The 24,499-nt window shown below is 39.5% G+C and overlaps 1 protein-coding gene across 22 annotated transcripts in view; it reads left to right on the top strand.

Moving 5' to 3' along the window:
• The window catches only part of arvcfb (ARVCF delta catenin family member b), a 319,610-nt gene that overhangs the window by 209,512 nt on the left and 85,599 nt on the right, over positions 1–24,499 (top strand). For all 22 annotated transcript variants that reach the window (XM_051921266.1, XM_051921264.1, XM_051921265.1 and 19 more), the window contains one exon: positions 21,372–21,555. In XM_051921266.1, coding sequence (XP_051777226.1) covers positions 21,372–21,555 — 184 coding nt within the window. The remainder of the gene's footprint in view (positions 1–21,371; positions 21,556–24,499) is intronic.

Below are 24,499 nucleotides of genomic sequence, written 5' to 3'. Positions count from 1 at the left end.
CACATGTGATTTCTTGGAAACGGCACCTAATAAACTTACCCACATCCCTGCTGCTAGTTGACACTTGTTACTAGAAGTAAGAAATGTTAAAAGAAGCAAGGGGACTGTGTTAAAAAACATAATGTCATGAATTCAGCTTCCAGTTTTGTTTATTTCAAGGCATTGTCAAGGATGCTTGAGCCTGTCCCATTAATGTCAAGTATAACAAAGAATCATGTATGGGGCAGAGAATTAGTCCATCTTAAGAAATAATCGCTTACATTCTCGTAACAGGCTGTTTCACTGTTTGCTGTGATGTTTGTATTGTAGAAAGAAACTGGGACATCTAGAGAAACCATTATTAGTATTAATTTCATGCAGGTAGTGCCTAGGCCAGCAGCCGAATCCAGGAGCTGAACTCTACTCACTTTCAGTTGAATCTATTGATCTCACATACAGCACTTTCCATTGACAAGCTCAGAGCACTAAATGCATTTGCGTATGTGGTTAACATTAAGGCCAGAGCAGCATTCAATAAAAACACTACGTTGAACTAGAGGGAACTATATACAAGTAACGTGCAAATATCATTGACAGTTTCCTTATTTTTTTCCCTTAAAGCTTTTAACAGCAATCATATTGTATTTTTAAATGATACTGTATAAGTATACTGTGCTAACTTCACTCAGGGTGAGGCATAGCAAGGGGAATGTAAGCCTTTCTTCCAAAGTGACAAGGTCCTTAAGCTTTCCCATTGTGCGTTCTTTAGTATACTTCTGGCTAGCATCTATGGTCTGACAATGGATCTGCAACAAGTTAAACCATCCTCTCTGAGGTCCTAACCCTTTTCTACATTTCATGTTTAAAAAATGCTGCCATCTTTTTTTATTTATCATTATGTTGGTAAGTTACTCTTATTCGTGCTGGTGTCTGTTCAATTGATGTGACCTGTCTTCTACCTATAAGTGATCTAGGTGAAATTAACCTGATAAAATCCTAAGATCATAAAAAAAACTACAGATCTATGATGGTATTTTTGTAAAACAGATTTTTTTAAATGAAGCCACATGTAAACAAACAGAAGTACAAGACCAAAGCTTCCATGATCCATAAGAGCTCAACAAAACTTCTGATTGTCATACAGAATGCAAAAAAAGAAGCACCCCTCCTATTCTTGTCTTGTCCTTTCTAATTGTTCTAAAGACTCAGCTTGTCTACTGTTGCCAGGGTAGTGATGGCATGGCATGGTTTCCTTTGCAGAAGAGATTGTCTACAAGAACAGTTGTAAGATTGTGACCATGACATGTTGGGCTTTCGATGGGGCCAGAAAGAGAATAGTTAATAGTCGAGTAGAGGTCTTAGAGACTGAGAAATTGAATACCAAAACCAAACCAAACTCAAAGTCATCAAGAATACAAAAAGGTCCTAATACTAACTGGTTATCCTTTGTTTGATTAGTCCTAGTACATTGTTTCAGAAACTGAATCCAAAGTCTGGACAAACTAAGTGTGTCACGAATGTTTGGTCTGTTTGTACTACTTTTGGATATTTTATTGTGTATTTGTTAGAATTATAAAAAATTTATTGTTATGTTTCTGACTTCATTCCAGTATCATTTTGAGTCAGTAGTTTATCTTGGGTTCCACCATCTTGAAGTTGCTTTTGAGGCTGTAGCTATATTGTTTTCGGCAAAAATGCCTGTTGCCTGTCACATGGGTGGAGCCGCATGATCTTGTGTTGTCGTGGTCTGATGTAATTACATAGGCACTGTATAAAATGGTAATACTCGGCATCCAAGTTGTAAGATTTGCTTTAAAATAATGACTTCTTCAAGTTATCATTATGGGCAATTAAAACAAATTAGTGTGAAGACCATTTGGCAACATCCGTTTTGACTTAGACTTTAATTTTACATTTTTGATTTTAACATTTGTGTTCTGATTGATTTTTTTTGCATCCCCTGGTTGCATTCTCTGACCTTTTCCTATTGGACATGCTTATTTCTCGTAGTGTCCATCACATAGAGGAAGTGTGATGGCATTGGTCATAAAGCCATATGTCTAGCAACGTAAGTTGTTGCTACAAACAATAGGGCAGTGTTCATTGAAGGCACTTGTAAAACAGCAGACATAATCGCAAAATGGTGAAGACACAAAAATAATGGTATGAATACATTTTTAAAAATATATAAAAACAACAATACTTGCACAAATATCAGAAAATGACAGGAGGAAAGTCAGTGCAATTCATTTGTCTGTCTTATAGATTTCTTACATTTGTTGCAACTTATCTGTTCTATGTACAAAGAAGTGGCTACTTAATAACTTGGACCCCAATACTATCTCAGCATCCTGCTTTCATCATATTTCAGTCTTTTAGGTGGTTCTCTTAAAATCATTGGAGAAATTGTACAGTAGCTTCTGCTACTGGCTTGCTTCCTAAGTTCAGGAATAGGTTTACTTGACTCTTGGAAGTCATTTCAGCTATTTGACCTGTTTAGTTTGCTTCCTTTCTATGCTGTGATTTCCTTTCTGTGTGGGTAGCAGGGAAGGCACAGATATATTATTTGTTATCAGTGACAGCAATCATCAGGCCTTTAAAGAGAACAACAGTGATAAGGTCAAAGCTTGTTTTCTCATCTATACCCAAACTTTGATAGTGCAGAGCCTACTGGGTGATAGCTTCAAAGATGTGTTTTATTTACAGTAGTATAGTGCTGTAACATATTTTGTGTTCCTCATTTTCACTTTCCACTTGTGTATGCATAAAACATTTTGCCAATACAGTGATCAAGGGCTTTTTTTAATGATGCTGTTTGTATTGAAATGGTATATTGTTGCATCTTAAGTGACATCTTAAGAATGAAATTCATATGTACTGTGACCAGTTTAGCCACAGCTGCCTTCAGAGCAGATGGTGCAGATTTAAACTTACAGCTTGATGTCCCTCTTAGAGGTTCTGCTAATGACAAGTGACTTAACTCTCCTTCCTGTTACATCTGTTTATGTTGACGGATGGATGCTTGGTTTGGAAGAGATTGGTGTGTGCTAATAGGCCACAGTAAGTCAGTGACTTGTCAGGACAGCGCATCCGCAGATAAGAGAAAATTGAATTAAGTGTAGCCACGTAAAGCAGCCTCTGATAGAATACTCAATAAGGCTTCATTGTGGAGCCTTCACAACTGATACAGATTCATTTTTGTTTTCATTTTATCGTTTTCCTTGTGCCTTTAATTGATTAGTTGACAGTTGCTGAGACAACATTATAGTTGAAGTCTTATTTGATATCACATAAACATTTGTTTCCGTAATGTATATTTTATTGTGGGAAGAAAGGAGAAGCAAAACATAATTTGGCAAATGTTGTTGTTAGGCATTTCTCAGTTAGAAGTGCAGCTTAGTCTAAACTCAAAAACTGTACCCCTAGACCTTGCACAAGGTCTGGCAAAGACTATAAATTAGGAGTTTCTTTCTCCTTGTCCGCTTTTGTTCATGAAACAGACACCTGACTCGTACACTGTCTCATCCCCTTTAGCAATACAACCCATAAATGTAGAATCATCTGAGAATTTCTGCATGTGACATGATCTAGTTTTATATTTGTAGTAGGGGGTGTACAGAGTGAATAGAACAGAGTTTCACAAATTGTGGTCTGCCTAAAAGATAGTCCATTATCCAGGACACCATAGGCTTGTCTTCTTGCATATCTCTGAGTTTACCCCTTTACAGGGATGACTGGATGGTGTTGGAGGCTCTGGAGAAATCAAAAACATGTAATCCTCATAATATGACAGCTTTGTCCAGGTGAGAATAAGCCTTGTGAAGCAGATAGACAAACTGCAGTGGGTCTAGCTGGTCTACCACCAGAGGGCTTATATTTCTCTTAAAGGTCTTCATGATGCAAGATGTAAGTGCTACTGGTCTGAAGTCAGTAGGTGATGAGACACCTGTCTTTTTTGGAAAAGGTACAATGTAGGATGCTTTGCACAGCAATGACACTTTCTGAAGCCTTAGGGACAGACTGAACAGGTGACAGAGGTCACCACAATGTTGGTCACAACAGACCTTAAGAGTTCAAGGACTGACTCCATTTGGCCACATATCCTTTCTTGTGTTTAAATTTCTCAGTTGTCTTCTTACTTGTTCATCATTTATGAACAGTCCACACTGATGGTTAGAGGTAGACTTGTCAGTGGCCATTCCAGTTGACATGGTAGGAGCTGTGGATGTAGTGGTATGGGGGTACTGGCCATTGGAAGAAGGTGGCAATGAGAGGGAAAAAAAATTGAAAAAAATTGAAAAATCGGTTCAGAGCGCCCGATTTGTCAACATCCCCTTCTAGCACCTAAACCCTGGACTACTTTTGTCCTGTAATTATACCCAGTCCATTCCAGACATCCTTCATGTTAGTCTGAGTGAGTTTGTTTTCTATTTTTGCTTTGTAAGCATCCTTTCAGTTTTTTGTTTAGCACACCCCATACGTCCATCAGAGCCCTTTTGTCACTGGATTTGAACATTGTTTTTTTCATTCAGGGCACCATTTAGCTCCTTTGTAATCTAGGGCTTCTTGTTTGGAAAGCAACGCTTTGTTTTTGTGGGTACCACTGTTTCAATATAGAAGTTAATATAGTTTGTGATGCAGTGACAGAGTCCCTAAGTATGCCCCCCATGTGACTCACACACCATTTCCTAGTCTGTCATTTGGAAGCAGTCATTCAGAGCCATTTCAACCTCCAGGCTCCACTTCCTCACTTTTCTGGTGGTAAAGAGTTGTCATTTACTAACAGGCTTGTAGCTGGGAATAAAATTAATCAGATTGTGGTCAGATTTTCTTAAAAGAGCCAGCAGTTTACACTTATAGGCATCTTTAATATTTGATTATAGCAGGTCCAGCTTGTTATTTCCTTGAGTGGAATTGGTCACAAACTGATAGAAATTTGTCATTGTTCCTTCCAAAGTTGCATGGTTGAAGTTACCACATATTATAATATAGCTACAGGGTTGGAATGAGTCATCATTAAAGTGTCAGTGATAGAATAAGTCATTTCTGTTGCTAGCTCCCTATTTGCGGACAGGATAATGTAAACATTAATAAGAATCTCAACATTGGCAAAATCAAGAAACAGTTTATTAACTTTTTCTGCACCAAGGACTCTCTATGTCCAGTCACTATTCAAGGATAGGATGTAGAGGTCGTCCACATTAGATAGATAGATAGATAGATAGATAGATAGATAGATAGATAGATAGATAGATAGATAGATAGATAGATAGATAGATAGATAGATAGATAGATACTTTATTAATCCCAATGGGAAATTCACATTCTTCAGCAGCAGCATACTGATACAATAAATAATATTAAATTAAAGAATGATAATAATACAGGTGAAAAAAACAGACAATAACTATGTATAATGTTAAATATTAACGTTTACCCCCCCTGGTGGAATTAAAGAGTCGCATAGTTTGGGGGAGGAACGATCTCCTCAATCTGTCTGTGGAGCAGGACAGTGACAGCAGTCTGTCGCTGAAGCTGCTCTTCTGTCTGGAGATGACATTATTTAGTGGATGCAGTGGATTCTCCATAATTGATAGGAGCCTGCTGAGCGCCCTTCGCTCTGCCACAGATGTTAAACTGTCCAGCTCCATGCCAACAATAGAGCCTGCCTTCCTCACCAGTTTGTCCAGGCGTGAGGCGTCTTTCCTCTTAATGCTGCCTCCCCAGCACACCACTGCGTAGAAGAGGGCGCTCGCCACAACTGTTTGATAGAACATCTGCAGCATCTTATTGCAGATGTTGAAGGAAGCCAGCCTTCTAAGGAAGTATAACCGGCTTTGTCCTTTCTTGCACAGCGCATCAGTATTGGCAGTCCAGTCTAATTTATCATCCAGCTGCACTCCCAGATATTTATAGGTCTGCACCATCTGCACACGGTCACCTTTGATGATCACTGGGTCTATGAGGGGTCTGGGCCTCCTAAAATCCACCACCAGCTCCTTGGTTTTGCTGGTGTTCAGGTGTAGGTGGTTTGAGTCGGACCATTTAACAAAGTCATTGATTAGGTCCCTATACTTCTCCTCCAGCCCATTCCTGATACAGCCCACGATAGCAGTGTCATCAGCGAACTTTTGCACATGGCAGGACTCCGAGTTGTATTGGAAGTCCGATGTATATAGGCTGAACAGGACCGGAGAAAGTACAGTCCCTTGTGGCGCTCCTGTGTTGCTGACCACAATGTCAGACGTGCAGTTCCCAAGACGCACATACTGAGGTCTGTCTTTAAGATAGTCCACGATCCATGCCGCTAGGTATGAATCTAATCCCATCTCTGTCAGCTTGTCCCTAAGGAGCAGAGGTTGGATTGTGTTGAAGGCGCTAGAGAAGTCTAGAAACATAATTCTTACAGCACCACTGCCTCTGTCCAAGTGAGAGAGGGATCGGTGTAGCATATAGATGATGGCATCTTCCGCTCCCACCTTCTCCTGATATGCAAACTGCAGAGGGTCAAGGGCGTGTTGAACCTGTGGCCTAAGGTGGTGAAGCAGCAGCCTCTCCATGGTCTTCATCACATGTGATGTCAGAGCAACAGGCCGAAAGTCATTCAGCTCACTAGGACGTGATACCTTTGGGACTGGGGTGATACAAGATGTTTTCCAAAGCCTCGGGACTCTCCCCTGTTCCAGGCTCAGGTTGAAGATGCGCTGTAGAGGACCCCCCAGCTCCGATGCACAGACCTTCAGCAGTCGTGGCGATACTCCATCTGGACCCGCTGCTTTGCTGGCACGAAGTCTCCTCAGCTCTCTGCTCACTTGCGCTGTTGTTATTATGGATGGGGATGTTTTTCCTATGCTGGTATCAGCAGAAGGATGTGTGGAGGGTGCAGTACTCCGAGGTGAGAGTGAGAGTGGGTTAAGGTGGTCAAACCTGTTAAAAAAGTTGTTCATTTGGTTTGCTCTCTTCACGTCTCTCTCAATGGTGGTACCCCGCTTCGAGCTGCAGCCAGTGATGATCTTCATCCCATCCCACACTTCCTTCATGCTGTTATTCTGCAACTTCTGCTCCAGCTTTCTCCTGTACTGCTCCTTCGCCGCCCTGAGTTGGACTCGGAGTTCCTTCTGCACGCGCTTGAGCTCATGCTGATCACCGTCTTTAAAAGCCCTTTTCTTCTGATTCAAAAGGCCCTTGATGTCACTTGTAATCCATGGCTTGTTGTTAGCATAGCAGCGTACTGTTCTTACTGGAACTACAATGTCCATACAGAAGTTGATGTAGTCAGTAGTGCAGTCAACAACTTCCTCAATGTTCTCATTATGAGATCCCTGCAGGATATCCCAGTCTGTAGTTCCAAAAAGTTCTCTCAGAGTATTCTCAGCCTCCGGGGTCCACTTCCTGAATGATCGTGTGGTTACAGGTAGGACTCTAACTTTTGGTTTATAGTGAGGCTGAAGCTGAATCAGGTTATGATCTCCTTTCCCAAGCGCAGGCAGCGGGGTGGCGCTGTATGCGTCTTTAACGTTTGCATACAGTAAATCAATAGTCTTATTTCCCCGGGTGTTACAGTCCACATACTGGGAGAATGCAGGCAATGTTTTGTCCAGCGTCACATGGTTAAAGTCTCCAGCGATTAGCACAAGCGCCTCAGGGTGCTGCGTTTGTAACTTAGCAACAGCGGAATGGATGATGTCACTCGCTGACTCCACGTCTGCCCGAGGAGGAATGTATACAATAACAACAATGACATGTCCAAACTCTCTGGGCAAATAGTAGGGACGTAAACTTACGGCCAACAGTTCGATATCCCTGCAGCAAGTGGAGATTTTGACGTTAACATGTCCAGAGTGACACCACCGTGTATTAATATAGAGAGCGAGTCCTCCTCCTTTGTGCTTACCACAGGTACTTGCATCTCTGTCCGCTCTAACTGTGCTAAACCCGGGTAGCTCCACGTTGGCATCTGGGATGGTGTTATTTAGCCACGTTTCGCAGAAACACAACAAACTGCATTCTCTGTAGGTCCTTACATTTTTCACCAGCGCAGCCAGTTCGTCGATCTTATTTGAGATTGAGTTTACATTCCCCAGAATCACAGAAGGCACCGAAGGCTTGAAACGCCACTTTCTCGCAAGCCGCTTCTTTTTTAGCTTAGTGCCGGCTCTGCTGCCACGATACCGCCTTCTTACCTCGTCAGGTAAATATGGAACCACACCGGCACTGGCATTTGTTCTCAGCGCCCGAAGTTGAGTACTAGAATAGGCGAGTCTCGGCGTGTTAAAATCCATGCCCACGTTGTAAAAGTAAGTGTGTCCAGGGAAGGAATCCACATAAAATAAAGTGGTAGGAGTGATCAATAAATAAAAATAGAAAAATAAAAGTAGAAAAGTACACATACATATACAGTCATACACGGAGCTGCTGAAAAGGCTGCCACTCACGGCGGCGCCAGATGCATCATTGATGACAGGTTGGACTGGTCTTGGAATGCAGAGGAACTATATAAGAAAGGGCAGATCAGGCTCTTTTTCCTTAGGTCACTGCGTTCCTTTAATGTGAGAATTGACATATTTCACATCTGCTCTAACTCTGTGATGGCCATGCGATTTTCTACATTGTGGTGTGCTGGACTGGTAACATCACTTCATTAGAGGCCCACTGAATCAACAGGCTAATTAAAAGGGCCAGGTCAGTTACAGACACACTATGGACCCCACTGGAGGTCGTAGAGAAGGACAGAACTAAAACAAAACTGAGTGCCATTATTAACAATGCTGCACATCTTCTGTGTGACACACTAACACTGAGGACTTTCAAACAACAAGTTATTCAGCAGAAGTGTATCAGGAAAGTCTACTGGGGCTCCTTTTTACCAACAGCAATATGTCTGCATAATGTCTCACTGTGTGTGACAACCAACTTTTTAGTCAGTTGTGTGTTCAGACCAAAGTATGTGTGTTTGTTTGTTTACTTACTTACCTACCTCTCTATTTATGTATTTATTTATTTAAAGATCTCCTGCAAAAAGCCCCAGGGGCAATTGAAGTTCTGTCTGTCTGCCAGTCGGTCGGTTGTTTAGTTTACTCTAGTATTTTTTCCACAGTTCTTATTGTAGACAACCTTGTTAATCTTCTTTAGAAATCACCTTCTGATAGCAATCTCCTTTAAAGGCACTATATATATTTTTTACACATTCAACTTTTATTTTTTTTATAGAGGTATTACATTTTATGGTTGGAGAATCATTTCCAAAAGGAGAAATGCAAACACATAAATCACAGGGCTACACTTTTCATCTTGGTTTTTAAGTCCACTTTGCTTTAAAGCCATTACTTCTTCAGTGAAGACACATGCACACACACGCTCCGAGGCTACATTTGAGCCAATCTAATTATGCAAATGCATTTTGTGTTTGAATGAAAACAGATTAGTTATTTAATGCGATTACAGTTCATATAATATTCAGGGGCTTTATAACACAGGGACAAAATCAGTCAGTTGTCATGATTTCCTGCCTGATTGATACTCATATCAGCTTGTACATTTACATGCATAATGGAAAGTCTTTCCAGTGGGCAGCAATGCTGGGATCCTGCCAAGGATTAAGAATCTTAGGATTACAGGTTCGTAGATCTTACTGTGGGGCTACAAAGTCTATACATTTTGTTATGAAAATGTGAATATAGCGTTTATGGATAAGAGTAGACCGTTCAGTGCAGGTAGCTCTTTTGGTTGGCCAGTGCCTAAATTCTGTTGTTTTATTACCCAGTTACATGTTAAGAGATGCTAGGTTCTCAACTTTAATGGTATGACATGAAAGGACAGTTCACATCAGGCTCCCATTTAACCTCACTGTGCTAAAGTACTTTCTAGCTTTCGTTATTCCCTTTTTCCATTGTTAAAGAGGACAGTCTTCTTCTTGTGTTTGTCACACATTGAACAGCTGGATTGGGCTCATTCTGGAGCCTAGGAGGGGAGCTTTGTGTGAGTTCATTTTATTTCTTCTGTGATCAGATTTGACCAGTCATTATGTTGGTGCCTTTCTGGTATAGAATGTGCTTGTTTTCAATCCTATAAATAAGAATGATTTGTTAAACATTCTGTTCATTGGTGTCTTGTTATTGTAGTTGGGAGTAGCACTGCACAAAAAAGGTAAATCAGCTGTAGCCCACCTCATTCCTTCTTAATAACTTGGTCCATGCATTGTTCATCAGAACAAATCCCAGATACAGGATTCACTCATTTTCAATTTTTGTGGTACATGGTTTTTCTTTACAGTAATCGTCTCTACAGTTCCTTTCACTAAATACAAGGTGAGTTAGGTCTAGTTAGTTTTAAAATGTGTGGGTACTCTTGGGCAAGAAGTATTAAGATTGTCCTGCTTTTTATTAGTAACTAATGAATCAACCTTTCTTATTTATAGCACCTGTCACACCACAAAGAAAACAAAAATAAAGTTCATACCATCATTATAGAACACAGAAGATTGAAAATAACATAAATACAATTGAAATCACGCAAAATGTAAGAATGTAGCAAGTGATCGAAACCAAAAATCAACACAAAAATGGCAAAATATTGTTTATACAGAAATGTGGCACATACCTTTCCTGAATTCCGTTCATTATCCCCATTTTCTGTATTTATGTGCAGCAGCACAACAATAAAATATAACATGACAGGGGATGGTAGCCTTCTGGTAATATAATCAAAGTCATGTGAAGGACTGACTACATTAAAGCAGTGTTTTCCTAAGAACACATCTGTAGGCCAACATGCAGGTTTTTATTGTAGCTATTTTATGCCTGTGATCGTATCTAATGCATAATCAGACTTCTTGTTTAGCTAGTTTACAATGCACGTTCACATGAACTTTCTTCTTCATAGAAAGTCTTTTATAAAGAAACACTAGAAACAGAGCAGTCATCGAAGTAGTGCTGGGAATGTAAGAATTAAAATGAATTTAAGTTGTTTTATACTGCTCTATGGTGTCTTGACACAGTTTGCAGATAGTCTGTGTGCCATTACTCTTACAATAGACATTTGTGAAAGATTTTCAATCAATCCTTATGCAGCACTACGAGTAAGGCATAAGGTGGCCCCGAAAAGAAAACTGGCTTTAAGATAGAATGGTTATTTATATGGGTGATGAAAGCTGGATTGACCTCCTTTATTAAAGTAGCTCAATTGGGAATAACCTGTATCATTAAAATTTGTTGGGATGAATGACAATGTATTTAAACTCGAGGCACTGACCCTAAAGGGATCACATGAAAACAACTATAGTTCAGTAGTAATAGCCCCCAGATGCCTGACATTTCAGGGCATAATATGTCATTTGGGCTAACAGAAGTGAGAGTAGGCTTGAGATGCTTCAGTGTTTGCCTCTGTCAAGTGGTTTTCTGTCGACCAGTTTGATTTTTAAAGATATTTCATGTAACTTGAACTTTTGCTTCAAGTGCATTCCTGTTTTACTAAGGGAAAATTCATACCACCAGGTTCCTCTCATTTCTTTGGTTTATCCACCACATGCTGTGTAACCAATATGATGCCATAAAATCCATTTTATGAATGAGAGCTCAAATTTGTATTTGTATGAAATGTTGTTTCACAGATTGCATATTTGTGGACACTTGGACCCAATTTTTTCAAGCTGAAACATGTATATCATCTTCTAGCCCATTAATTGGGCAAACTTTGGTAGAGTGATGTCTTTAGGTCAGTGAAACAACAGGAAGTTGCCAAGTTTACTTTCCCTTGGAGAGCTGACTCTTTGCAGCCCAAATTAAATGTATTTTAAAAAAGAACTAAGCTATACAAAGGAGAGTGTGCTGAAATGGAATGAAAGCAGTCATGTCACAAAAAATTAAAACCTTTAAAGGATAATAAATCATTTTGTTACTTCCAGTTTTGCTTAGTTAAACTGTTGTATCACACTCTTGTCATTAGTATGGTGCTTCACTTTTCGGCTTTTGTTTGTTTGCGTGTATCTGACATTGCAGAGCTTAATTTGCGAAACACAGGGATCATATAAATACTCTGTGCCCTCTCTTTTGGACTGTCCTGCTATAGTCACGTAATTTTAACAGTTCAGTGACAGTAACTTGGGAAGGCAGTGCCAGCATCTTGTTGTCATGATTTAGTCTGGGCTCCATTCTTGATCTTTTTTTGATAAATTTATTTGCTGTTTTTTTGTTGAGTATTGTTAATATATAATACTCCGATATTTGGAGGAATGACAAATGATGGAGGGTGGGAGCGTCCTGGTAAAGTTTTCATTGAATTAACTACATATATTTGTACTAAAATTAATCAATTTATTAAAACAAAAATTGAATTGTAATTGTTACATCATTTAAGTCCAAAATGTCTTTGAGTTGTTGTACTTATAAATACAAACAATATCGGAGTGGAAAGGTTTAAATGAAGTAAATTGGAAACAAAACATTCATAAAATGGTAAATCCAAAATAGTTAATCAGACTCTGGGAAGCCGCTGGGTTTGACTCTGGGGCGCTGATGCGCTCTGGCGCATGCGCCTCGGTGCGTCCTGTGTCTGCCGTCCGTGCATATATTAATAGGAGCCTTCGTTCATTGTTTTTATCCATGCGGGCTCGGTTTTGTATTTCTAATCGTTGAGCTCTTTGTTTTTGGAGCCGTGACTCCTTTGCTTCTGCTGTTTCAGAGGTGCGTTGTAGGCGCCTTCGTTCAATGTTTTTATCCATACGGGCTCGTTTTTGTATTTCCGTTAGTTGAGCTGTTTCTTTTTGGAGCCGTGACTTCTTTGCTTCTGGTGTTTCTGAAGCGCGTTGTTGGAGCCTCCATTTATTGTTTTTATCCATGCGGTCTCGTTTTTGTTTCTCTGTGGCTGTGTCGTTAGGTACAACTCTTACTTTTAATACTGAATTACCGTTATGTGATTCAAATATGCCACACTGACTGCTGGCACAGTGGATTAGAGCAAGTTTAGTTTACAGGTTGTGTTGTTTGGGCTCATCCATGCGGTCTCGTTTTTGTTTCTTTTTATCCATGCGGTCTTGTTTTTGTTTTTCTGTGGCTGTGTCGTTAGGTAGAAGTTACTGTTATGTGATTCAAATATGCCACACTGACTGCTGGCACAGTGGATTAGAGCAAGTTTAGTTTACAGGTTGTGTTGTTTGGGCTCATCCATGCGGTCTCGTTTTTGTTTCTTTTTATCCATGCGGTCTTGTTTTTGTTTTTCTGTGGCTGTGTCGTTAGGTAGAAGTTACTGTTATGTGATTCAAATATGCCACACTGACTGCTGGCACAGTGGATTAGAGCAAGTTTAGTTTCCAGGTTGTGTTGTTTGGGTGCATCTATGCGGTCTCGTACAGGTTGTGTTGTTTGGGCGCCACCTACCGACTCTGGGAAGCCGCTGGGTTTGACTCTGGGGCGCTGAGGTGCTCTGGCGCATGCGCCTCAGTGTGTCCTGCGTCCGCCGTCTGTGCATATATTAAATTGTCGTTTAGTAATATAGATACATCCACCTGCACACTCATTGGTTCTCAGCTTTCACACTCAAAAAGCCCATCCATCCAAACAGATCAGTTAGTCTCAGTTGTTGGGTATGCCAGATTTTTAATCTTGATACATTTTGATGAGAGAATGAAAATGAGGATGAGAATATGGATATAATGGAAACTCCACAGGTATATTGATCTGTTCTTCTAGGTGTAAACAATGCATGCTAGTATGAGTGTAATAGATTTGGCACAAATTGAGTCTTTTGATAAAAGTTGGTCAACATATGAATGACATGTCTAAGCATGTTTTTTTTTTTTGTTTTTTTTTGGTGCACATCTACCAGTTTTGTTAGCAGGCTATTTTAGTAAGATAATGCTACATGCCATAAGGCTAGAAAGGATGGTTCTTGTAGCTTAATCTTAAATTTTACTTAATCAACTAGCCTCTTCAGTCACCAGATGTAAGTTCAGTGAAGAATCTTGGGGAATAGATATTGACAGAAAGAATCCGAAATATGCAGAACCAACTAATTTCTGTCATCTGTGGGACACATAAGGTAACTGTAGAGTTGTGTGTTGTTTTTTGCATTTTGTCAAGTCAATGTCCTCACAAATTTTGGCTATTATCTGAACAAAAGGAAGAATAGCTCACAGTATGGTATGTGCACCCACATACAAATGTGAAGAGTCACATAAAAGATTGAATTTAAAAAGGATAAAAAAATGTGTTTCTAGTTGTGCAGCATGAAAGCACTGCAAAAGCTCTCTCTTCTGTAGGCTGGAGAGATTTCCTTTTGAGTGCTCTTCAAAACCATTAGCAACACATATTATTACTCCAGCATATTTGACAGGAAGAATAATGTAATGTGCTTATGTGTATGGTACGATAATTTGTAAATGTGGAACAGTGGCAGTTTAAATGGTTTGCTCAGGGTCAAACTGTAAATCAGTGGTGGAACTTGACCTTATTATAGCAGTGGGATTAAGGATAGCTGGAAGAAGAAAATGGAGAAGATGCTGAATGAGGAGAATGAATAAAATAATCATGTTTGTTGTGAGAAAACAGAAGGTCCGAACTGTAGGTTTTTGACTGAGGTAGTCACAGAAGCACTGAAAAACAAGAAAATAGTTAATGCAACAGACCTGACAAAAGAGGTGTTGGAAGTGCTGAACACAGAGGAAAGTCCAAGAATAGAATAGCTGACATACCTGTGCAACACAATTGCAGGTGAAGGGAGGATGCCTGGTGAAAGACATATGCTCATTCCAGTATACCAAAAAAAGGGTGATCTATTGGGATTGTGGGTTATTTCAAGCTTTCAGAGCAGCTGATGAAGGTGGATGAGTGAGTGCTTGAGAAAAGATTAATGATGAAGAGGACGTTAGTGAAATGCAGTTCGGTTTACCATGCCTGGATGGGAACAACAGATTATGTTGTTCATTATAAGGAAATTCAGGGAAGCATCAGGCAATGAGAAAGGAGCTGCATCATATATTTGTGTATCTGGTAATGGTGTTGGGCAGGGTGCCACAAAAAGTGGTGAGGTGGGCCATGAAAAAGTTATTTGTGGATGATTAATTAATGTCTGCTGTGATTTCAGTGCTCACAGTAGCACAAATGTTGGTCAGGACAGCCAGTGTTGGATAGTGGAAGTTTGTGGAGAACGCTGGGGCTGCATCAGGGATATGGTTGAGGTGTAGGGCCAGGAAGCATGGAATACATGGGTGCCTAGCCAGACTGCATGTGTGATGAAGGTGTTGAGAGAAACACAATCCAGTGCACTGGTAGTCAGAAGTGCAATCCTTAAAGGGTTAGTCTGCAGGCAGTGAGTGCAGCCTTTGTTTGTTTCTTTAAGTGCATGAGATGGGTACAAAATGATGCAGGAAGTGTAAATTTAGTGATTTGTAACATGCTGAGTGAAAATAAAGGTGTTGGCACAGTAGCCACAGCGAGGAAGACAGGTGAGTGGAAGGAATTACAGGAGTTGTCCCCTATTCTGACGTCTAAAGCTTATGAAAGCTATTTAAGGAGTAGTATGATCTATGAGCTGTGAAATGGCTGATAAAGTCTGGTTCACTTCAGCTGCATGAATGTGTGTAAAATCAACCATTGTTATTGATCCTTCTTTTTTTATGGTTAATGTTCATCTATGTTTCCACAGTGCATATCCCCATGGATCTAGTCATTTGTAGTTTATTGAATGGTGGAAACAGGATTTCACTATATGAGCTGTTATGGCTGGCTAAGAACAGCACTGCCAATTGATTTTTATTGTTGTTCATGTGAAAATGACATGACATCTGGGCACAGCATTGTTGAAGACTGGTCAAGGAGTGGTGTATGTGCATAGCTTATTTGAATGCTTAAATGATGTAGTTTCAAGATTTTTTATTTTAATAAATGTAAAGCAAATTTAATTAAATAGTAAATATTGCTTTGTTAAAGGTGCATAATGAGCTTCTTTCTCTAATGAGAAATGAATATGCTAGGCTGCTAATTATGGTGAATGCATTGAATACCTTTGTGAAGTGTCAGTGCTGAGTGTGTCTTATAAAATTACTAAATAGCCTTCGCTCTGATAGGTCTTAAATGGAAAGGGTCACTTACAGGCTGGATACTTGTCCTTTGAATTTAGTAATAGATACGGTCAATGTGTGCCATGACTTCACAATCATAGGGATGGATGTCAAGGAGTTTGAAATGAACAAAATATGCATTTATTTTCTTTAACCGAAGGGAGGGTCACACTGAAATCAGTTCAAAGGAAAGCAGAGGAGTATTAACCCTGCTGCTTTTCCAGGCCTATCTATTCAGTTATTTGAACCCCATCTATCAGTGGAGCAAGGCCCATAACCTGCAATTGCTTTGTCTTGGGTGTGATGTTAATCTGCATCCAGCTCTGCAAGCAGATCCTCCAACTTTCAGGGAAAACATGAGGGTTGGTGGCAGGATTGGCACTCCAGTAGTTGTTAAAAAAACCTCACACTGTTCCAGTGTGGTGCTGAGGTGTCACCCATTGCACTCAGGTCCCAATCCAGGTGGTTTTCCGTGTGGTGGGTGCAGCAATGTAGTATCAGCACATGCTCCCAAACCCTCTCTCTCTCTACCTGTCTCTGTCAGTTGGGATGGTTCAGCCACGTTCCAGCCTCCAAACCTCCTCTCATTCTGTACATCCTCAGGCCACTGAACCTCCACTTAAAATATTTTTGACATCTCTAGACTAAATTTGTAGCTTGAGGAAACTTTATGTGCCTTGCTGAGGTCACTAACCACTGGACCATGTCACCATTTAGTGGGTCATGGGATACTAGGCTAGAACTCGCCCTTGGCCTCTGAGCCTATAATAGCCCTATTTAGGCCAGGTCTCCTGGGTAGGGACAGTGTGCTACAATCTATCAAGCTGGCAGTTTGCAAGTGGCCTGCCAATCTACACCATTAAAAATTCAACATAGCTCAACTTTTATTGATCTTGACAGAGCCAGGAAATATATCATCCTCCTTCAAGCGTTCCATTGATGCTCTCTTATTCTCTGTAGAAGTTCAGGCCTTTGCATGTTTCAGCCCAGATCACAAACCTTTGTCTTCTGTGTTGCTACACCTTCTTGTTGCCCTTTTGCCATACCTGACAGTCTGCCTGCTCTTATTAACTTCTGTTTTTTTACACTGACACGCCAAGTTACCTTGTTTTTGCAAGTGTGTTTCTCTCAGTTATGTAGATTTCATGGATTGAATTTGTTTCCTACCTGGTGCCTTTGCACTGAGCTACCTCTTGTGCTTTGGAACAAAGTGTGATTAATGTGAGGCAGGACAGACCTGTAGGAAATCAGGGACCTGTAATGTTGGAGGTGAAAAGAAAAGGGATTTTGTTAAGTTTTCTTATGAATAAATGGCCAAGCCAGCTCTGTGACTTCCAAAGAGATAGCCGCAAGACGTACTGTTAGGATTTAAAGTTCTTTGTTTACCTTCCCTCCGTGCATGTGTTTTACTAGTACACAAACCTACAGTAAAAGAATTATCTCATGATTGGCGTCACTTTATGGAGTGATGCAGATATCAGAAGTCTTAACCTCCTTGAGGCAGTAAGCAGTGTGCAGAGAACTGTCTAGTACTGATTTGTTGTGCACTGAGCTTCCTCCTGCAGACACTTTGTAGATGATTTTATGTATTCATTTTGTTTGCAGCAGGACTCCTGATAGATATTAGCTCACGGCTAAAACCGGATAGAGTACATTGTAAGCTTGTCATAAATGTTAAAAACGTATGCATCCTCCCTGAGGGTCACTAGAAAGCTGTCAAAGATTTAAAAAGCCCAAGAATATTGAAAATCATAAATCCATACTGACGGTACGATAAAATTAGACTGTGAGTTTGAGGAGGGTAAATATATAAATATTTCACATTCAAGACACTTTTATGGTTTTCTTTTATATTCTAGAGTTGGGGTTCTCTTACTGTGTCAGTCAGCTTCATTCCCGTCAAATTCTACATTCGCTGAAGAAGCTGTAAATTCATCAGCATGTTGCTTTGTTGTTTAGGATTGCGGGTGGCTGTTGGCATGATACTGAGACGTTTGATCCATGAGAGTGAGTCAGTAATCCTTATCTGCTCCCAACAGAGGATGAGTATTTCTTTACAACAATGTCATATTTAACATTACCTTCTACTAATCTGCTGAGCGAGAGCTTCTGAGAGTTTTGGGCCTGACAGCTAAATTTCTATTTTACCTTGATGGAAGCAAAATAGTAATAATATAGGGTAAAAGAGCTAGTAGGGGAAACAAAGACAGGAATTAGTTCATGTTTTATGCTTTATTTGTTTTTTATGGCTAACATCATTAATTGGTGTGCATTTAAATATTGAAGTTTCAATTTGCTGTTTAATGGTTTTGTTTTCTTGTTTTAGCATTTGGTCAGGCAGAATGCAATCTTTTGTAATTTTCATTATGTATGATTTTCAGTTGTTGCTGTGTAGAATTGCAGGCTGGCTGTTTTGAGCAGGGTTTTTTTCCTGGCATGGTCAATGTCTGTGTAGAATTAGTTCTGTCGTGTGTTTACCAGTTACCCTGGTTCCTCACAAATCCTAAAGATGTGCAAGGTACTATATATGTAAGTACAGCCTGAAAAAGACTGGCAATCTGACAACAATTGGTTTTGACATTGCAGCTGTTGTTTTTAGGGTAGGTTCCAGCTTTATGTAACCTGAAATGCTCAGAATGTTTCAGTATAATATATACTTAACATAAAATTCTCTAACTCATTCCATACATTTTTGGATAATGGCAAGCTGTAGCCTAACCCAAAAGCATTAGGTGCTACGACTATAAGCAGTCATGTTATGGGTGCCAGTCCATCACAAGGTACACTCACTGACACTAACACAGGGCCAATTTATAATTGACAGTAAATCTTGACTGCTCATCATTAGGGATGTGGAGAGAAACTGGATTACCAGGGGAAATGTCCACATGCTGAAAATATTGCTAAAACTAAAAATCCACACTGATCAGATCAGATTTCTAAAGTAACGCAGATTATTAAATGATTTGTTTTTCCTATTTTTTTTTTATATATAAAAATTATTTCACACTTTTGCTTTCTGACACTATTTCAGCCCCTAGCTGCATTCTAAGTGCAATTTTTGCTAGCCAGGTTGTTTCATGGTGTACACAAGCATTGCATGGAAGCCTTGTATAGGTAAGATTACATGTCATCTGGAAGCCCGGTTTTGCCAGTGTATTCATATAACTTATGCAGTAGCCTGTTAATCAGTCCCACCTAACCCCCTGGCATGTGAGAAGACAAACACCTTTTCTACATCAACTGTAACTCAGCATTTGCCCACATGGACCATTTCCTATCTTCTGGTTGCCTCAGCTTCCAATTTATCTGGGACTTCCAGTTTTAAATCAAAAAGGATAACAGTAGAGTACCTAGACCAGAGGATACTGCTTCCAATAACAATGAACTATAAATAAATTATAAATAAGCATTTCTTTCAGCTTCAAATGTCCTATCTTCTGCTTGTAGGCCACACTTGATACAAATCAGTAAAGCGATTTGTCTGTGAATGGAAGCACATTCCTACATGCAGCCTTTTGACTTAAGTGTTGTACCATAAGCTGCCTATTCAGTTTTAGCCACTGACTTTCTGTGTGTCACAAAACCAGTTGATTGCCTATGTTCTTGTCTACCTATAAATATCTGGGAGTGCAGCTGGATGATAAATTAGACTGGACTGCCAATACTGATGCGCTGTGCAAGAAAGGACAAAGCCGGTTATACTTCCTTAGAAGGCTGGCTTCCTTCAACATCTGCAATAAGATGCTGCAGATGTTCTATCAAACAGTTGTGGCGAGCGCCCTCTTCTACGCAGTGGTGTGCTGGGGAGGCAGCATTAAGAGGAAAGACGCCTCACGCCTGGACAAACTGGTGAGGAAGGCAGGCTCTATTGTTGGCATGGAGCTGGACAGTTTAACATCTGTGGCAGAGCGAAGGGCGCTCAGCAGGCTCCTATCAATTATAGAGAATCCACTGCATCCACTAAATAATGTCATCTCCAGACAGAAGAGCAGCTTCAGCGACAGACTGCTGTCACTGTCCTGTTCCACAGACAGATTGAGGAGATCGTTCCTCCCCCAAACTATGCGACTCTTTAATTCCACCGGGGGGGTAAACGTTAATATTTAACATTATACATAGTTATTGTCTGTTTTTTTCACCTGTATTATTATCATTCTTTAATTTAATATTATTTATTGTATCAGTATGCTGCTGCTGAAGAATGTGAATTTCCCATTGGGATTAATAAAGTATCTATCTATCTATCTATCTATCTATCTATCTATCTATCTCTCTCTCTCTCTCTCTCTCTCTCTCTCTCTCTCTCTCTCTCTCTCTCTCTCTCTCTCTCTCTCTCTCTCTCTCTCTCTCTCTCTCTCTCTCTCTCTCTCTCTCTCTCTCTCTCTCTCTCTCTCTCTCTCTCTCTCTCTCTGGATTCCACTTAGTAACAATATCTAAAAGTAATTGTACTGTTGTGATTGTAAGTCGCTTTAGGTTAAAGCACTAGCTGAATAAAGGAATGTTTTATTTAACACACAAGATTATACATGGTCACTTCTTCCGAGTCTTACACAAATTAAGACTACTAGGGATTTCACAATGGGAGATGATCTCTTATGCCATTTCACTAGATTTCATATAAGGTAAGGATTAAAGCGTCTGCCCCAAATGACATATGGAGCAACACACAAATGGAAGTAAAACTGAAAAATACATATCAGAAGACTGCTGCAATGACTGATTTTTATATGTTAAAAAATATAATAGTCTGTAAACTACATCTTACACATTTATCTGATGCCCTGATGTTGTTGTTTATTTTTAATCTTCTAATGAATACAAAAATAATGCATTGGGACAAGACCTTCTCCTAATTATTATATTTTTCTTCTAGTTTTGTTTTCCTCAGTATAAACATTGTGTGCTGCTCTTTGCCTCAAAGGCTGCTTCGCTAATGGGGCTGTTTGCCATGCCTCTCAAGTCTCTGTATCTTTACCAAATTTGTGTCTTTTCGTGTTTTTATTTTTATTTTTTTTTTAGTTTCCTTCCTCATCCCCTGCCCAATGTTAATGAGCAGTAGGTCAACCATAATACAAAGTGAAATTTCCTATTGATTAATTAAATAGGGACTAAAATATCTTTTTTAATATGCACAGACTGAAGCATCTGTTAGAAAAGGTTCATGTGAAGCATGTTACTTAAAGAAATGTGTATTTGAGTTCTCACATCATCCTTATTGCTGTCTCATAGTAGATAATTTGTTTATTCTGCAGTGTTGCTTAGATAACTCTGAAACCCAGCATATTGTTGTTTCTTGTTTTTGAGGTTGAGCACATTGTATTTTTGTTTTCTGCAGGAACACTGTGGAACCTTTCCTCCTTTGAGCCCTTGAAGATGGTTATTATTAATCATGGCCTTCAAACCCTGACCAATGAAGTAATCATCCCTCACTCTGGTTGGGAGCATGAGCCTAATGAGGATTCAAAGCCTCGAGATGCAGAATGGACAACAGTCTTCAAAAACACATCTGGATGCCTAAGGTAAAGCTTTCCATTTAGTGCTAATGGCATCTTCTCAAATTCATCATTCATCTATATTCCTTTTTTATATCCTTAGTTTACATTGCACAGTTGCAAGTACCCTGTCTTTCAAGTGTATAGTAATTTCTTAATTTGAATGTTTACCATGTTAGCTAGCCTACTCTGTCGTATAGTTAATCAATGTAGGGTAGTGTACTTAAGTCTTTGAGGTTTACAGTCTAAAACCGTAACCATATAATTTTCCCAATATCTAACACAGTAGTTGTTGGCCTGCATTATACTGTAGCTACTGAAAAGTCAACATTTGCATAGGAAATTTCACGGTGTAACTTCACTACACATGAGGCATACAGATGTGTGTGTACAGTGCACTAAACCCTTTTGATTTTATACTTACAAAACCTAAGCCCATATATTGCTTGCCTCATGTGTGATTTGTCTTGCCTTACTCATTGAGCTTATTTGACGTTTGAGTTCTGAAATGTTCCTGAGACCTGTAACGATGTGGCCTTGCTTTGGAAGCTAGAGGTGTGCAGGTTCCTTATTCTTATATAGTATCCTACTTGGGCTGAGAAAAGCTCCATTCTTCATTCTAACGCTAATGGCTTCCTGATAGTGTGCAAGTTAAAGAAGTGGAATGACCGCTTACAAAACAGCCCCTGACATTAATTAATGGGTATTGTATAATGGGTGTTTCGAGTTTTAGGTCATAATGAACATCTTTTTATAGAGTTACGTGGACGAATGCAGCTTTCTGGTCTGTTATTCTTTTTGTGAAATGCGGCCTAGATATTTTCTATAAATCTTTTTCATGTCTTGTTAATAATATGTGAAAGAGAGAGAAGCCCTAAACCATTTTGTGATGCATATTTGTGTCTAAGTCTAGCTCTTACAACAAATTGACTGTCATCACAGAAACAATCACCTTCAGAACTATCCTGTTTAATGTTGTTCATGTTAAATGACTCTGGTTCAGTCAGCCAGTGAGCTGTTATCCTTGTCTCGCTTACATACAGTAAGCTAACTAGGTTAATGACCAGTTCATTAATGACCTTCTGTCTGGTTAATGACCTTCTGTCTGTTTAGTTGGTCAGTCATTCGCTGCCTATGTCATGGTTATGTATTACATGTTGCGACAAGGACTCCATAGGTTAAAATAACAGATTGACACTGCTCTAGACATTACTGCCACCTATCTATTTCAGGGAGAATTACACAAGTGTGAAAAAATTTACATAAAGTATACCTTTAGGGCTTCTTTTCCATGAGTAGTGTATATATTTCAGAGTTCCCTTCAAACTTCCAAAATACCTTATAGCTTCTAAGTGAAACAAGACACTAAAATAGACCTCCTGTAATACTTACTGTAGCTGAGGTTCCTAGGTATTCCCATATCAAGCAAATAAATACCTCATATAGGCTTAGGCATAACATTTTTCACATTTGCATTTTTTGGAAAATCATTTATCTTGGCCTATCTCAAATTCAAGCGAACTGCTTCTGCCTTTTGTCCCTGTGACTATCTATAAAACCATTTTCTTAAGTATTGTGAAAGATGTTTCTCTGGGCGAAAAAGAGTTGGCTTGATTTTCAGCTTTGTTTCAGTATTTAGGTGTGGTTGAACCTGAGCTGGTTATGTAAAAAGCAGTACAGCTACATTTTTTAATATTGGATGTAAGTTGATCATGTCATACTTATTGTGACTACCTCTTGCATGCTATTAGCTCTTCTTCATGAATTTGAAATTTCTTTTATGAGTTCTGAAAGTAATGAAGGAAGTCTCAAAGGGAACTTGTCGGAAAAATCCTTGTGATTTGAAGCTATAAATGTTCCCTTTGAGAAGGACACCAGGTGTTAGCTGTATTATTTACTGTAGCCTTCATATTTAAAAAACTAATGCAAACCTGGCAGCTAATTTTAGGGAAAGAAAAATTCTCATTGGGGACCCCCTGTAACAGTGTGTGTGACTGTGAACATCAGTTTTTGTCTCCACAGGGGCTCATTTTCATTTAACACTGGCTCATCACTGGGAATGCCGCTGTGTTAGATGCATTATAACAAGCATTCATTGGCAAGAATACAGAAAGCAGACTATGCTAGCCAACAAGCTTGATAAGCAGAATTTTCACCTGTCTTTGGGAAGGTTTTCTTCATTCTGCCAGGAAATTGCTTACCTCCATTCTTTTCATTCTTTTTTGAATAATTACTTTATATATAATTTAGCAACTAAACTGTAGTTTTCAGAATCATTTTGAAATTGAAACTGCACCTCTATTGCTGCTTGTCTCTTAAATCTGATTGCTTCCCGGGTGGCAATTGAGACTTTGCATGTGACTCAAAAGTGTCATCTGTTCCTTTTTGCCAATTCCAGTAAGCTGCACAAAAGATTTTTTTTTACACAATATCTATCTCTGGATTAATGAAATTTCTTTCTTATCTTCTACTGTCTTGTCCTGATTTTATTTTGAACTTTGGCTGTCAGCATCACCTCTTTGTTGGCTATGTATCACTGAACAGGTATTAGATGCTTACCTTTTGCAAAGGTCTGAGCCTGTTTTGATGTACTCATATAATAAATGTCCCTTCTCATTAGCTGATGTGTTCAGTGACATCTTGAGTATTTCTCTGTGCAACAAATGAACAACAGGAAAACTGAACAGAAAGTGGTCTGTCAGAGTGACCACAAGTGTTTTGAGAGACCGTTGCCAAAACAGCATAGACAGGATATTCCAGATTGTCATGATCACTATAAGTTTTCATATTGTCTCAACTGATCCATATAGGATGACATACTAGGGGGCTCCGCCCCCTGCTCGCTTCGCTCGCCAACCCCTGGTGTTGGGAATGACAAAGAGCGTGATGTATGAATGAGATATAGAATAGTGTGACGGTGTAGATGATGCAAATAGAAAGCAAACAATAAAGTGTGTGGCACAGTGTAAAG

This window comes from Erpetoichthys calabaricus, chromosome 18, assembly GCF_900747795.2.
Source record: "Erpetoichthys calabaricus chromosome 18, fErpCal1.3, whole genome shotgun sequence".
NCBI lineage: Eukaryota > Metazoa > Chordata > Cladistia > Polypteriformes > Polypteridae > Erpetoichthys > Erpetoichthys calabaricus.
The sequence above is the reverse complement of the archived record's forward strand: the minus strand, read 5'-3'. Positions and strand labels throughout refer to the sequence as shown.